This window comes from Fundulus heteroclitus, chromosome 22 (genome assembly GCF_011125445.2).
Source record: "Fundulus heteroclitus isolate FHET01 chromosome 22, MU-UCD_Fhet_4.1, whole genome shotgun sequence".
In the NCBI taxonomy this organism is placed as follows: domain Eukaryota; kingdom Metazoa; phylum Chordata; class Actinopteri; order Cyprinodontiformes; family Fundulidae; genus Fundulus; species Fundulus heteroclitus.
Genome location: NC_046382.1, coordinates 6,851,500 through 6,866,813, shown reverse-complemented (window position 1 = coordinate 6,866,813; position 15,314 = coordinate 6,851,500). Strand labels below are relative to the sequence as shown.

The window sequence follows — 15,314 nt, the reverse complement described above, 5'->3', positions numbered from 1 at the left end:
TTTGTAGAAATCCTCTTACTGCTCTGCAGACGGTCAGCCAGCTCCTCCTGCTTCATCCTCCTCAGGAAGTTCACAGTGATCTTCATCAGTGCCTCTCTGCTGCTCCTCCTCTGCTCTTCGTCCTCACCTTCCAACACCTCCTCATCATCTCTCTGACTCTCTGAGCAGTCTGGGTCATCTGGACTCAGAACCTTCTGGATCTTCTTCAGCTCCTTCTTCACAAAAGTGACAATGTTGTCCTCCAGCAGCTGGAACAGAATAATATATGAAGGACACATCAGACTGAGATCATGGATCCAAACATCAGAACCATGTTGGACAGACTGACGGTCCACTGGTCTACAAAGTCCAGCATGGAGACGACTGAACAGAACCGATGGAAAACTAGTTGTTGTACATGTACAGACCATAAATATGGAGTCCAGCTGGGTTTGATGCTGCCGGGCAGATGGACCTCTGGGAACCTCTGAGTTCTGCTGGTCCACTCTGTGGAGGAACCAGAACAATTAGGAAGGGAGTAAATATTCATCCAGCAGTTTTCACAGATGAATTCACCAAGAGCTTCACAGTAAAAGTCCTTAAAACAGAAAGACTGAGCATCAAGTGAACGCGATACAAATAAGTTAAAACGAGGAAGATGAAATAAAAGGATGAAGACCAGAACCACCAGAACCACCCAGTAGACATTTTAAAAAGTGGGTCTTGAACTGGGACTTCAAACTGTCCACACTGTCAGTGACCCAGAGCTTGGAGACAGTGGAGGTGAAGGTTCTGTCCACACAGGTCTTCAGGACAGTGTGTGGGACATCCAGCAGGTTCTGATGACTAGATCTGAGGTGGTGTGGACCTGGAGGAGGTCTGAGATATGTGGCTGTGTGTCCATGTAAGGTTCTGTCCTGGATGTGATGCTGAGTATTTTAAAATGGATCCTGTAGGTCCCTGAAAGCCAGTGAGCTCACATTATATCTGTCCACACAGAGACAATCAGAAGGTAAAGGTCCATGAAGGACATCTGGATGTGAGCAGAGAACCAGAGGATCCAGGTAGTTGGAGATGTTTAATGTTCCTGCTGATCCACTAAGAACTAGCAGAACCTCTGATGGTCCACTTCAGCTCAGCTTGGTTCCACCAACCACATGATGAAGCTTTCCTTCCCTGCTGAACTGCTCTCACAACGCACACAGGAACCAAGTCTTGATGGGTCAGACTGGCTCTACCAGCTATTTCCCAGCGGGTCGTGGAAATGTGATCCACTGTTAGTCTGACATGGAGCCAGGAAGCAGCAGAACCTCCTGATCAGCATCAGCACTCCACACATGAAGACATGAAGGTGTTTTCATCAGAACAGGGCAGCTGATTTCTGGAGATAACGGATCAAACCTCTGTCTGCAAATAGAACTGGAACATCTGAGAGCTCACTGGGAGGAACTGGGTTTCTGTTCTTGGCTCTTAAAGAAATGTAACGGGGCATTTCCAGAACCTATGAATATGGGAGAGGGACTAAAGAGTCCAGTTAGCTCATTAACATGGAACAGAACCAATCAGAGTGAGCTCCAGTCCAAACTAAATCTTTGACTTTAAGCAGAGAAAAGTGTTTAATGATGGCGACTAATCAATGAGGCCCAAAAGCAAACAGATCAGAGCTGTTAAACATGATGTAGCAGCATCCAGGACGCCTCCAACAACATCCATTCTTTCCACTTTCACTGCTGTGGTTCTGGAGAACATCCAACACACACCGCTTCACATGTGAACATAGAAATGTGAGAAAAAGAGCTGAGTTCATGTTAAACACATGTTGGAATAAAAACATTTCAGACTGACTCAGTTTCCACAGTTACAGCAGTTAGATACAGCTCACCTCTCTGAGGATGAAGGTCCAGAAGATCTAAAGTCAATGTAGGCACCCTTTGACCAGTCACTCTTAAAGGACACACAGCTGGGTTCTGGTTCTGGTTGATGTTTATGTGTCAGTGTCTTAGGAATCCTGTCAGAAAAAAAAGTATAACACATTTTGTAGCATTTTACTTTAAACACATTTTAAATATGACTGATTCGAAAATAAAGAGCTGTGAGACATAACATAACTAGAAGGTTCATAAACTTGATGTTCTAAATGGTTCCCATCAGAACCGATCCAATCCTCCATCATGTTCCTGATCATTGATCCTCCTGAATAAAGTCCAGCCTTGTTTCTACAGCAGAAAGAGCTGTTTCTGAGACAAACATGTTGGTTAGAAATGACTGAGAGGACAGTTTGGTGATATTAGTGTTGAGCTCTGACATGGAGAAGAATCCTGAGTCCTTTTCACTCGGACCATTAAGGAGGTTCTGATGGAGCTTCATTAAGTCTTGGTGTTGTGTTTGTAACGTACTGAGGTGGAACCAAAGCTGATCCACTGCTGAGTCCAGAATAGAGGTTGTTCTAGACGCCTGATCAATAATGAAGTGAAGCAGCTGGATGCCCACTAGTCAGAACTGACAGTTTTCTCCATTTTAACCACAATCACTGATTAAAATCATGATGTGATGAGTTGTCAGCTTCATTTATTCACACAAAAGAAATTTATCCTAATTTGAATGAAAAACTGAAAAACTGAAACTGCATTGTTTTCTAACCAGGAATATTTTAGGTTAAATCTAAATGATGAAACTGGGTTGACTCTAAATTTCTGTGTCTAAACTGGATGTTTTGTAAAGCATCTCAAGACGACATCTGTTGTGAATCAGAGCTTTAGAAATAAACTGATGTGAACCAAAGCTCCTCTAGTAGCTACAACCTACAACTGGAGGGAAAATCGAGGAAATGTGTTGGAAGTTGGCGAGTTTCTGACATCCAGACACTTTTAGCAGAATTCCCCCCTCAATGTAGTGGAGAGGTCAGGTGGTTCCTGAGCGTCTGGGTCCTTGGAGGAAGGCGAGTCTATCACTTTCTCTGAGGTCAGTGAAGGAGGTAAAAAGCTCCCTGTGGTCATGGCAACAGGAGTGGATCATCCTGTCTGCTCTCAGGCTGTAGTCATCATTAAGGACCATTTGAATCCTGCCAGAGACCTGTTTGAATGTCTCCCTTCTGGGAAGAGCTATGGAGCGATTAAATCTGGGACATCGCGCCAAAATAAAAGGTTCTTTCCTTAAGCTGTGATGATTTTAAACTTAAAGACTTGTAAGAGATTACAGAAACTGAACTGCAAAGTTGGTTGCCATGCAAATTACAGATAAACTGACTCTGAAGGCAAAGTGTCTGACATACTCAGACTGGACAGAATCACTGTTATGGTGAAATGTGTCAGCAAGGACGTCTGCATTACAGACCTTCTCCACCAATGGGATAAATGGAACGCTGATATCATACTGGGAACGCCCTGAATGGGTGGACACATGGTTGGTATTTAATGTAACTAACGAGGTTCTCAGGGGCCGGTTGCATTGCGTTGTTATGAGAACATAGTTCTGTCTGTAAACATTCCTCTGTCTTTTAGATTAAATATGGAAAAATATAGTTATGGTTTGAAGAGTATTTTTATTACTACAGAAATCTACAATGCAATCACCACCTTACCAGATAAAAGAACCAGGGGAGGCCGAGAACAATCACTCAGGAACAATCACTTAACTTATTAGTGTTCATTTTTCTTTATGTTTGAATAAATCCTTTATCAGTTATTTCAAGGGAAGCTTCAACAATAAAGGTTTCAGGTTCAACTTCACAGCAATTCACTGAACTCCAAGTGCAATAGGTTGTTCATTTTTACAAACTTAATAAAGAAAAATGTATTTACTAGTTACTACAATATGGAGCTAAATAATCATAATTATATTTTTGTATCAGAATGATGAAGCTTTAAATTCAGGGATGTTTAATGGTGAACAGGACAAGGTTCTACAGAACCACAGAGACCCAATCAGAGTGAGCTCCAGTCCAAACTAAATCTTTGACTTTAAGCAGAGAAAAGTGTTTAATGATGGCGACTAATCAATGAGGCCCAAAAGCAAACAGAACAGAGCTGTTAAACATGATGTAGCAGCATCCAGGACGCCTCCAACAACATCCATTCTTTCCACTTTCACTGCTGTGGTTCTGGAGAACATCCAACACACACCGCTTCACATATGAACATAGAAATGTGGGAAAAAGAGCTGAGCTCACGTTAAACACATGTTGGAATAAAAACATTTCAGACTGACTCAGTTTCCACAGTTACAGCAGTTAGATACAGCTCACCTCTCTGAGGATGAAGGTCCTGGAGATTTGAAGTCAATGCCAGCATCCTTTGACCAGTCGCTCTTAAAGGACACACAGCTGGGTTCTGGTTCTGGTTGATGTTTATGTGTCAGTGTCTTAGGAATCCTGTCAGGAAAAAAAAGTATAACACATTTTGTAGCATTTTACTTTAAACACATTTTAAATATGACTGATTCTAAAATAAAGAGCTGTGAGACATAACAGAACCAGACAGATCATAAACTTGATGTTCTAAATGGTTCCATCAGAACCGGTCCAATCCTCCACCATGTTCCTGATCATTGATCCTCCTGAATAAAGTCCAGCCTTGTTTCTAGAGCAGAAAGAGCTGTTTCTGAGACAAACATGTTGGTTAGAAATGACTGAGAGGACAGTTTGGTGATATTAGTGTTGAGCTCTGACACGGAGGAGAATCCTGAGTCCTTTTCACTCGGACCATCAAGGAGGTTCTGATGGAGCTTCATTAAGTCTTGGTGTTGTGTTTGTAACGTACTGAGGTGGAACCAAAGCTGATCCACTGCTGAGTCCAGAATAGAGGTTGTTCTAGACGCCTGATCAATAATGAAGTGAAGCAGCTGGATGCCCACTAGTCAGAACTGACAGTTTTCTCCATTTTAACCACAATCACTGATTAAAATCATGGGGGCTGGGGGTTGACACGTGGAGTTTGCAAGAGTTGCACTGGATGACTTTTTAGGTGGAACAAATTTGTGCTACTGCTACCTTTTGTGGCAATGGTGTTACGGCATATTTTGCAAATTAACGCATTTTGTTCGACATCCTTCTTGTGAAATCCAAACCACTGCCTGAAACGCCCGCTGTCGCCATGGTTCTTGCCGTCTCGTCAACGTAAGTAATCGCACGGGTACGTTGTTGTGTGTGCGGGTTTGCGCCAGCGCTTTCTGGCTTGGAGGCGGAACGAATGATGCGTTCACAGAATGTGGGAGAAACTAAACTCAGTGAATTAAATACAGCGGCTCAATCTTGCCATGAAAATTTGCACGCGATGGTCGCGATAAAGCCATTTTCAATATCGCGCCGAGGAAAACTCGAGATACACAGAGTATATTCGATATATCGTCCACCCCTAGTACCATGCTAAGCTGCTCTGTTCAGTCTGGATGAAGCAGCAAAGAGGAACAGCAGCAGCTTCAGGACCACTTGGTCTCTTTTGACCTGATATAGTGAGAACGCTGTGTGAAAAGGGCTCTGGACACTTAGAGATGCTGATCTCACCTCTGATCGTGGCTCTGGCTCTCAGCTTCCCCACACAGAGTGGTTTTAGAGGGAGGGACTCCCTCCTCTCTGTCCTCACACTGATCCATGCTGCTGAATTCACATCCACATCAGCTCACACACACTTTCTACCTTCACCTGCAGAGGAAACACAAATCATTCATCTGCACATCAACTCTGATCATCCTTTACATCATTAGTGCTGGAAAAAGATCATCTGCTCCTCCTCTGCTTCATATCAGTATCAGTTGAATGCAGTCAGACAGATAACGTATCACAAGATCGGGACATAGGCACCAGCAACCCTCGCGACCCCATGAGGGATTAAGCGGGTCAGAAAATGGATGGATGGATGTTCAGACATGTTTGTGTAACAGCAGAAAGCGGAGTCGGACACAGACCGCGCGTCAGCAGAGAGGAAGACCCGCCCGGTAGGTTAAAAAAAAATAAGAAAAAAAAACATTGTTCACTACGGATTATTTTGGTGTTTTTGTCTTGTTAAAATGGGTGGGGGTGTCGGCGACGTTGCAGCGTAAACACAGACGTACTAGCGCGCGTGAACAGGGGCGTAATGCAGTCGCTGTCTGGTGTAGCAGGCTGCTGCATCGACTCCGCTTCTCCCGGCCCTGTCTAGCAATCCCCACCTCCCCTCCGCCGCTATTTCAGTAGAACAATGACTAGAGCAGAATTAAATTGTATTTACCGGAGATGAAGTGTAGACTGCAAATTCTGTCTTAGTATGATGGCTCCCTCAGTCCATTGGGAGTGTCTGCCTGCGCCCTTTTCATTGAAAATATCCATTTCTTTCTTCGTCCTTCGTCCTTCGGTAAATGACAGAAACGTACATCCGACGATTTGGAATGCCTCTGTGTGCAACCGGGAGCACAAGTCATAGGCATTGTTTAGATTATAAAAATAAACTAAAAGCACGCTCTAATTCAACTGTTTTGTCACGCTGTTTTGGCGAGAACAGTCCTGCTTTTGCCTACCGGCGTAACCCGGAAGTAACGCGAGACGTCACGCTTGAACTATCCTATAGGCCAGTTCAGTGCTATTGTTTTCATCCGGGTTTTTTGCGCCTGCGCACCGGACTGGAAGGCAGAAGGCGAGCACAGTGGCAGACGCAAACAGAGCAAACGATGAGTTCTCGACGTGTTTTTCTGCTTTAGATCACGTATCACAAGATCGTTTTAAGAGTAAGTTGATGGTTAATGGTATCAGATTGCCAGATAACATCCAGATACTGTCGCCTGAAGGCACGGAGCGAGTCTGTGAATGCTGGCCGAACGCTTTAGTCCAGTCCGGTGGCCAAATGCATTATCATTATTCAACGGCTGTATCTCCTCGCTGCGTCGACCGATCTGCACCAGATTTTTGTGAGTCGTGGGGGAGCGCTGCCCAACGCGTACGTGTGTATCGCCCGGTGGACGGGCGGGGAAAATGCGTTCTGCGGTGGCTGGCGGCCGGCTGTGCGCGAACCCCTGCAGTGGCTAATAGGCCAGAGCGGCGCTTGCGGCTTTAATTATTTAAGCAGAACAATTACCTGTAATATTCTAGGTTCTGTTTTGGTTTGTTCACTCTCCTGCCTTAGGTTCTCTGGCTGCTTTGAGTTTTGTCTTGTCTAGGTTCCTGATTTGCTTGTTTACAGTTAGTTTATCCTGTTTTGGTCATCTGTGTTAGTCTTGGCTTTATCTTCTGTTTTAGTTTTATACTTAGGGGTTGTTTCTTATAAGGTCTGGTGTAGTTTGTTTCTGTCCACTTGTCCTCTCAGCTTTTTAGGTTTGGTTTCTGAGCTGTTCTTGTTTTGAGCCTCAGCACTGATGTCTGGTCTAATTACTTACTCTGCACACCTGCCTAACTCCACCCCTGCTGCAATCACCTCTCACCAGTTTCACCTGCCTCCACCTCCATATATACTGTTGAGACCAGACATCAGTGCCAGGTCGTCTTGTTGGTCTTGTCATGTTTTTGGTTGAGTCAATCCTGATCTGATGTTTGTTTTTGGAATTTTGACCAAGTTTTTCCCCTTCCAGAGAACCTGAGTTATTTTGCCATGTTACCAGTCAGTTTCTGTTCCTATGAAGTTCTGGATGTTTTTTATTAGTCTTTTTGATTATTCAGTCCTTTTGGATTGCTCTGCTTTTTGTTAAATAAATCCCTTTTTTAAGAACCTCTGCTGGTCTGGCTGAATTCTGGGTCCGCTGCCGTGATTCATTACAGTACGACCTGGCCAGTTTTTGGACCCATCGCCAGATCAGTAAGTTTATTTATTTTTTGCCTTTTTCCCGCTCTGCTTTTTAAGTGTTTACATAAGTCTGCAGCATTCAGAGGGCCCTGTTCCCTGCAGAGCTGTAATGAAGGGAGCATTTGAGGGTTCTAGGCTGGTGCTCTGCCCTCCCGGGTATGGTCCCAGACGTCACCTCCTTGGCAGCAACACTCCCCCGCAGCGGTGCCATCCAGACCCGGATTTTTTTCTGGAGGTCAGTGCGGAGGTGGTGCAGGAGCTTCGTCCTGACCTTTTCCCGGAGCCGACCCCGTATCCTTTTCCTGATACTGAGGCACAGGGATCGCCGCCAGGCCCGGCGGCTCCATCCAGTCAGGAGGGATCAGCATCCCCGCAGTCTTCACTGTCCGGCTGCCGGAGGAGAAGACGACGGCTTGTCTGCAGCTCCTCCAGCAGCGGTCCTGGTCAGCGGTCAGACGGGCCTGTCCAGCCACCTTCTGCTGTTGCGTCTCAGTTCCTGTCGGCAGCCTCCACGGCCCCTACTGCCACTTCCTGTCCAGCGGTTCAGTTTCCTCCACCTTCCAGCCCTGAGACGTCTACTGCTCCTCCTAGTGGGGTCCCAGATGCCGACTACAAGGCTTTGGAGGACAAAATAAGAACTTTTGCCCCCATAATTAAACGCCTCAGGGAGGCTCTTCGCTGCAGTTATTCTGCAGAATTGGAGGCAAAATTAAGGGACGTTGAGGGCCATTATAGGGCAGCTCTCACGGCTTTCTACAGCCGACCCGCTCCTGTGTCTGTCCCCGAGGGTCCGGCCGACGCCTCGGCACCTGTGTCTGTCCCCGAGGGTCCGGCCGACGCCTCGGCACCTGTGTCTGTCCCCGAGGGTCCGGCCGACGCCTCGGCTTCTGAATCGGTTTCTGAGGGACTGACTGACGCTTCGGTCCCCGAGCCTATGCAGGAGGACCTGCCTCCACCCAAGCCCCATGAGGGGGTCCTGGAGGACCTGCCTCCGCCCAAGCCCCATGAGGGGGTCCTGGAGGACCTGCCTCCGCCCAAGCCCCATGAGGGGGTCCTGGAGGACCTGCCTCCGCCCAAGCCCCATGAGGGGGTCCTGGAGGACCTGCCTCCGCCCAAGCCCCATGAGGGGGTCCTGGAGGACCCGCCTCCGGTCTGTGTCCTCAAGCCCTGCGAGGAGGTGGTCCAGGAGGACCCGCCTCTAGTCTCTGTCCGACGCCGGCCGCCCAAAGCCCTGCTCCGACGCCGGCCGCCCAAAGCCCTGCTCCGACGCCGGCCGCCCAAAGCCCTGCTCCGACGCCGGCCGCCCAAAGCCCTGCTCTGCTTTCTGACGCAGGGTTTTCCTGTAGAGACTCTGCCACGCCGGGGTCGCCCTTTTAGGGTTGTTTTCTGTTTGGAGTTGTGTTTTATGACCTCATTAACAGCTTTCTGTTTCAGACGTTGGCCCTCCATCCTGGAACCCCCTCCACCCGCCCAGTCTGTCTTGTTTTCTTTGGACTCCTGTAGACGTTGGAGGGCGTCTGGAATCCGCCCTTGAGGGAGGGGCTCTGTAATATTCTAGGTTCTGTTTTGGTTTGTTCACTCTCCTGCCTTAGGTTCTCTGGCTGCTTTGAGTTTTGTCTTGTCTAGGTTCCTGATTTGCTTGTTTACAGTTAGTTTATCCTGTTTTGGTCATCTGTGTTAGTCTTGGCTTTATCTTCTGTTTTAGTTTTATACTTAGGGGTTGTTTCTTATAAGGTCTGGTGTAGTTTGTTTCTGTCCACTTGTCCTCTCAGCTTTTTAGGTTTGGTTTCTGAGCTGTTCTTGTTTTGAGCCTCAGCACTGATGTCTGGTCTAATTACTTACTCTGCACACCTGCCTAACTCCACCCCTGCTGCAATCACCTCTCACCAGTTTCACCTGCCTCCACCTCCATATATACTGTTGAGACCAGACATCAGTGCCAGGTCGTCTTGTTGGTCTTGTCATGTTTTTGGTTGAGTCAATCCTGATCTGATGTTTGTTTTTGGAATTTTGACCAAGTTTTTCCCCTTCCAGAGAACCTGAGTTATTTTGCCATGTTACCAGTCAGTTTCTGTTCCTATGAAGTTCTGGATGTTTTTTATTAGTCTTTTTGATTATTCAGTCCTTTTGGATTGCTCTGCTTTTTGTTAAATAAATCCCTTTTTTAAGAACCTCTGCTGGTCTGGCTGAATTCTGGGTCCGCTGCCGTGATTCATTACATTACCAGTGCAAAATTAAGTTGTATTTACCGGAGATGAAGTGTAGACTGCAAATTCTGTCAGGGTATGATGGCTCCTACAGTCCATTAGGATTGTCTGCCTAGGTCCTTTTTCATTGAAAATATCCATTTCTTTCTTCGTCCTTCGTCCTTCGGTAAATGACAGAAACGTACATCCAACGAATTGGAATGCCTCTGTGTGCAACCAGGAGCACAACAAGGCGTAGGCATTGTTTACATTTCGAAAATAAACTAACTAAAAGTACACTCAAAATCACCCGTTTTGTAGTGATAGAATGCAAGAAAAGTCCTGTTTTTGCCTACACGCGGGACCTGGAAGTAGCGCGGACGTCACGCGTGAACCACCCCATAGCCAGTTTTTTTTTTTTTTGCAGGGAATCCTTCATATTATATGAACACTAAAACAAAAAGGCAGATGGAAAAAAAAAGAGAAAAGATGAAAGAAAGAGAGAAAAAAAGCGAGTTTTTTTTATTTTAATATTTGTTTTTCCCAGACAGACCCAATAATTCCACCAACTAAAAGAAAGTGATTGACAAAATTACATTAAAATCACAATTAACACATGCACATTCTTTGGTATGAGCACCAACGCCACCTTACATATTTATATATGAACTTGAACAGAAATAGAAACTACCAATAAAAACAAGACGTCTGGAGATGGGCACCAGCACCCCTCCTGACCCCAGCAGGACAAGCGTGTTAGAAAATGGAAGGATGGATGGATGGATGACAAAAACAAAAAAAACAATTCCCTTTTAATAAACTACAAGTATAACCTCATATGTGACCATGATTAGATGTTTTTTTATATATAGATCTCTCCAAAACAACATTTGAAACAAAGTTTTATAGCTTTAGGCATTGGTCTTGTGATTTTTTAAATTATTCCATTTATGCAGTATTTAAAGACACATAAGTATATTGTTGGATGATGACAATAAACAGTGACTAAACAGCAGACTATTCCACTGTCCCTTCTGCACAAAACCAGTGATGGACAACCATATGAAAGACCATTCCTCAGTAAATTAAGTGGGTAAGTTCTGTTCAGGCCCATTATAAAAGCTTTTTATTTGTGGTTCCAACCTCCTTCCTTATTCAGTTTCAAATTTGTTCTAAGTGTTTATGCATGCTTTTAAAAAGTTGATGGTATTTTTAATTTACTTACGCCTACTTTTTGCACATTGCTGAAAGCCTGTCCGATGAATATGCATGTGTTGATTGTGATGTTCTTGTAATTTTGTTGATCACCTTTTTTTGTTTAGTTAGTGGAATTGTCTGTCTGAAAAAAATCCATTCAATAAAATAAAATAAAAAAATAAAAAAAAAGCTGGCCAAAGGTGATGCATTGCTATTTGTAAATGTGCTGAAGGGTCTCCGCCACCAGATGGCGCCCGAAAAGGATTCAACAGTGTCTCAACATTTGCGTGGCTCAATGTTGAGACACGCCCCGATCTGCGTTCTGCAGTCAGGGGCATAGATATCCATAATAAAGGCTAGATGTCTCGTCCGCGCTGCTGGCCAATGGGGGTCAACGTCACTGAGCTATATAATACACTGGAGTGCTAATCACCGTCTGTTTGAACGAGTCGCTTTGAAGCCACCAGCCGCCATATTGGTACTCCCTATTTCCCCCCAGTAACTAGGGAATATGTGTGCTACAGCATCGAATAACGAGGATTTTATCATGTTCAGGGGGGGCTTAAGACTTTTAAAATGTCAAATGCCATATACTTTTATGTTATGTTCTAAAAATATCAACTACTGAGAAAGTCATGTGCTGAAATATTTTGCATTTTATTCATTTAAATATATATGTTTAACATTTATAAATATATAAATAACAATATACAAAAACATATATTTACATATGTGTATACATATATATACATAAATACATATACACATACTTATATATACATATGTATATATTTAATATGAATAACATGTAAAATATTTCAGCACCTAATTTCCTAGTAGTTGATAGTGTTAGTACATCCACTGACTGTAGAATTACCTGTGAAACGTTTTCACTGAGCCAGAAAACTGCTTGTTGTTGCAACCAAATCCTATGGGATTCTGTGAGAGTAGGGAGTAGCAAGATGGCGGCCAGTGACTTCAGTTTTTCGGCAAAATCAGCACTCCAGTGTATTATATAGCTCAGTGGTCAACGTCCGCACGTGGCGGCCATCTTGCCACAGGCAGCTCGCTCATTCGTAACATTGTCTTTCAATGGCGCATGTACTTAAATAACCATAACTTCCTCAATTGTCTAACGATTCTCAAACTGTTTGGTTTGTTAAACAAAAGTCAGACATGTAGTTATGACACTGCACACTTATGAATAATTATAACCATGGAATTTTATATGAAAAGAACATTGAATAGAACATACAGGTGCAATAAATATACACATGCACAAGGTATTTATGTTAAATCAATATATGCTATTAAAACTCAGTGTACAGAATGGCAACATGACATATATATATACACACACACACACACACACATATATATATATATATATATATATATATATATATATATATATATATATATATATATTTATATATACATTTATATATACATATTATATTATATATAATTATATATACATATAGATATATATTTATATATACATTTATATATACATTTATATATATTTATATATATATACATATATTTATATATACATTTATATATATATATATATATATATATATATATATATATATATATATATATATATATATATATATATATACACTTTTATTTGGGTGTGACTAATTATTTCACAGTCCTAATTTATTTATATTTACATACATACTTTTATAATATGAATATTACTGTTATAATAAAATATGAAATACTGACAAAAAAGGCTTATTGTGTGGCAACCTCTTGGTGTAGAAGCATAATCCAGGTTTCAAATTAAAGGTAACACTTTGAAGTTTCATGTAGACTATTCAGATTATATATCAGGAGTAATTACACAAAAGTTCCTATTTTTAAACCATTATAAAAGTGACATTTATTTGCTATAAAAATTGGTACAATAGTCCCCTTCACAAGTATATATAGATGTAGCATGTTGAAATCCCCACCTACACTACTGTGATGGTATACACATGGAAGACAGAGATTTAAAAAATGACCCAAAAAACATAGCTTGGCTAATGCCCTTTGAAAAGGACGGTTTTATTGAGCTTCTGTTGCATGTTGTTGCTCTGTAAGCTAAGGTTAGTTATTTTGGCAATGTGGTGCAGCCTTAACTTAAAAAACAAGGACACAACCAACGTTAACAGCGTATGGTGGTGGCTGTCTTTGCCATAGACAGGTCTGACGAATGACCCACTCTGCTGTCCTGACCACATCACTGTGCCTTCTGATGGAATCACCAGATTTCCATTGTTTTTTAACTTCAGCAGGTGATAGCGCTGGTCCGTGATGGCAGATGCAGCATCTGTTACCAAGCTGGCACGGCAGACATCACAGGACAGCTTCTTCAGAGCCCGTCGCACAACAAATCCTGAAATAAGAGTTGGTATATTAAAATAATTTATAATAACCATGGGGAAATTAGGGGAACATTTATCTTTTTGGACCATTGTGAGATTGATTTCCCTCAAATTTACACCAAAGATTAATTGTCATACAATCGTTATTGGTGTCAGTAAAACCTATATAATTGACCAGTGGTCTCAGCCTTGATAACTTGCGCAAGTAGCCGTGATGCACAACTATGCTGCATGATTAAGTCATTTTTCAACAAGAAAATCTGCAATTTTGACATGTTCAAGCATCAAGAATTATAGCCACGTTAATAACGTTTGTAAGAAACCAAACTGTTTGTAAATCCGTCAAGAATTCAATGAGATAAGAGTATTTGTGTTCGTGCTGATCACTCACCTTACATTAGGTACCACAGAGCACGCCAGAAAGCTTGCCTGAGGCAAGATGGCCGCCGGTGATGACGTTTGAGACTCCGCCGTAAGACATCTAGCCTTTATTATGGATATCTATGGTCAGGGGTACTTAGAGGAAGCTGCCATCAGCAGCTGATGGCAGCTGTACTTCTACTATCAGTCCACTAGATGGAGCCATGGAGCAACTTTTCATCCACTGACACTGATTCACTCTGACTGAACATCAGCAACTATTTTATTTCACAATCATCAAACTCTACAAGTGGATTATCTGCTGCATCAAAGCTGAACTGAAAACAGCTGAACTATTTAATAATCTGACTGAATCAAACACATTTTAACAACGATGTCATTTTATTTTGAAAGGACTCACAGGAAGCAGCAGGAAGCTGTTGTGTCTGACTTTAATGGAAGACCAGAGTTTGATTCCAGGAAATGAGAAAATGACGCAGTTTCTTCAATGAAGAAAACAAAGAAACATCAGCTTTTAATGATGTTTAGTTCCAATTCACCAATAATCTAATAATCCTGTAGATTAGTTTTCAAATAGCAGAGATTAAATTTTGATCTGAAATCAAAAGTGAACATGTTGTCCAAACATCAGAGAGCAGAAACAAAGAGGAAAGTTCCCCAAGACAAAGTTCTGGTAGGAAACAAAGCAAACTTACAGTTTGTTCAGACGGTCTAAAGTGCTGAAGAACAGACAGAGACCTACCGTCGATCTACCCAGAGCCATAGAGCTAAAAAGAGTCGCGACACTCCCATTGGACTGCGTTGTACGCTGTTTGCCGCCCACTTCCGGGGTATGCAGCCTCGCATAGTTCCAAAAAGCCATTCTATGGCGTCGGACATCATTTACTTCCATTGCTGACTCTCGAGTAACTTCTGAGGTAAGTTGATTAAATAGCTACCTGTTTTGAATTGTCAACTGTCTATATTGTATCATAGGCCATTTATGATGCATATTCTGATCTTTTGTTGTATGTACAAGGCGTAAATATATATATATACATATCTCTCAACTTTTGACGACTGAGAGTGAGATTGTTGACGGGGGGGGGGGGTGCTGTTGGTCGATTGATACGGTCCAACGGGGGGGGGGGGGGGGGTGCTGTTGGTCGATTCAAGACGGTCACTATTTTAAACGGACTTTGCTTTCATGTTACAGTTTGTAATAACACATGCCGACTTAAGGGCCTTTCAGACAGGAAGCGATTTGCGCTGCGCTGGCCGCGGGGTTCAGCGCAGCGCATTTGCGGTTTCTATGGCAACGCGTGCATTCGTCACGGCGCGCCGCGCTCGCCGCGCTCAAAGTTCTGCGCTGTGCTTGCGCTTTGCTCGACGCAGCGATAAACCGCCCTGGCGCGGCGCAAGCCATTGAAAAGAATGGGTTTCACAGCGCAGCAGTGCGGTCGTCG

At 43.3% G+C, this 15,314-nt stretch overlaps 1 protein-coding gene and 1 long non-coding RNA gene across 3 annotated transcripts in view; both read right to left on the bottom strand.

The window, feature by feature from the left end:
- Positions 1 to 14,879, bottom strand: part of LOC118557149 (NACHT, LRR and PYD domains-containing protein 12-like) — a 99,478-nt gene extending 84,599 nt beyond the window's left edge. Inside the window, exons 1-5 of the mRNA XM_036126498.1 lie at positions 14,612 to 14,879; positions 4,223 to 4,348; positions 1,862 to 1,987; positions 408 to 486; positions 20 to 248 (exon numbers count right to left, since the gene is read on the bottom strand). Coding sequence (XP_035982391.1) covers positions 20 to 248; positions 408 to 486; positions 1,862 to 1,987; positions 4,223 to 4,348; positions 14,612 to 14,751 — 700 coding nt within the window. The 5' untranslated portion in view covers positions 14,752 to 14,879. The remainder of the gene's footprint in view (positions 1 to 19; positions 249 to 407; positions 487 to 1,861; positions 1,988 to 4,222; positions 4,349 to 14,611) is intronic.
- Positions 13,140 to 14,466, bottom strand: LOC118557153. Of its 2 annotated transcripts, XR_004927650.1 has the most exons (3): positions 14,270 to 14,466; positions 13,880 to 13,974; positions 13,140 to 13,499 (listed from the first exon to the last, which is right to left on the bottom strand). It is a non-coding gene; the product is annotated as an uncharacterized LOC118557153 (long non-coding RNA). The 2 variants fall into 2 exon arrangements; XR_004927649.1 differs by lacking the exon at positions 14,270 to 14,466 and having other exon boundaries at positions 13,880 to 14,042.
- Positions 14,880 to 15,314: the final 435 nt, after the last annotated feature.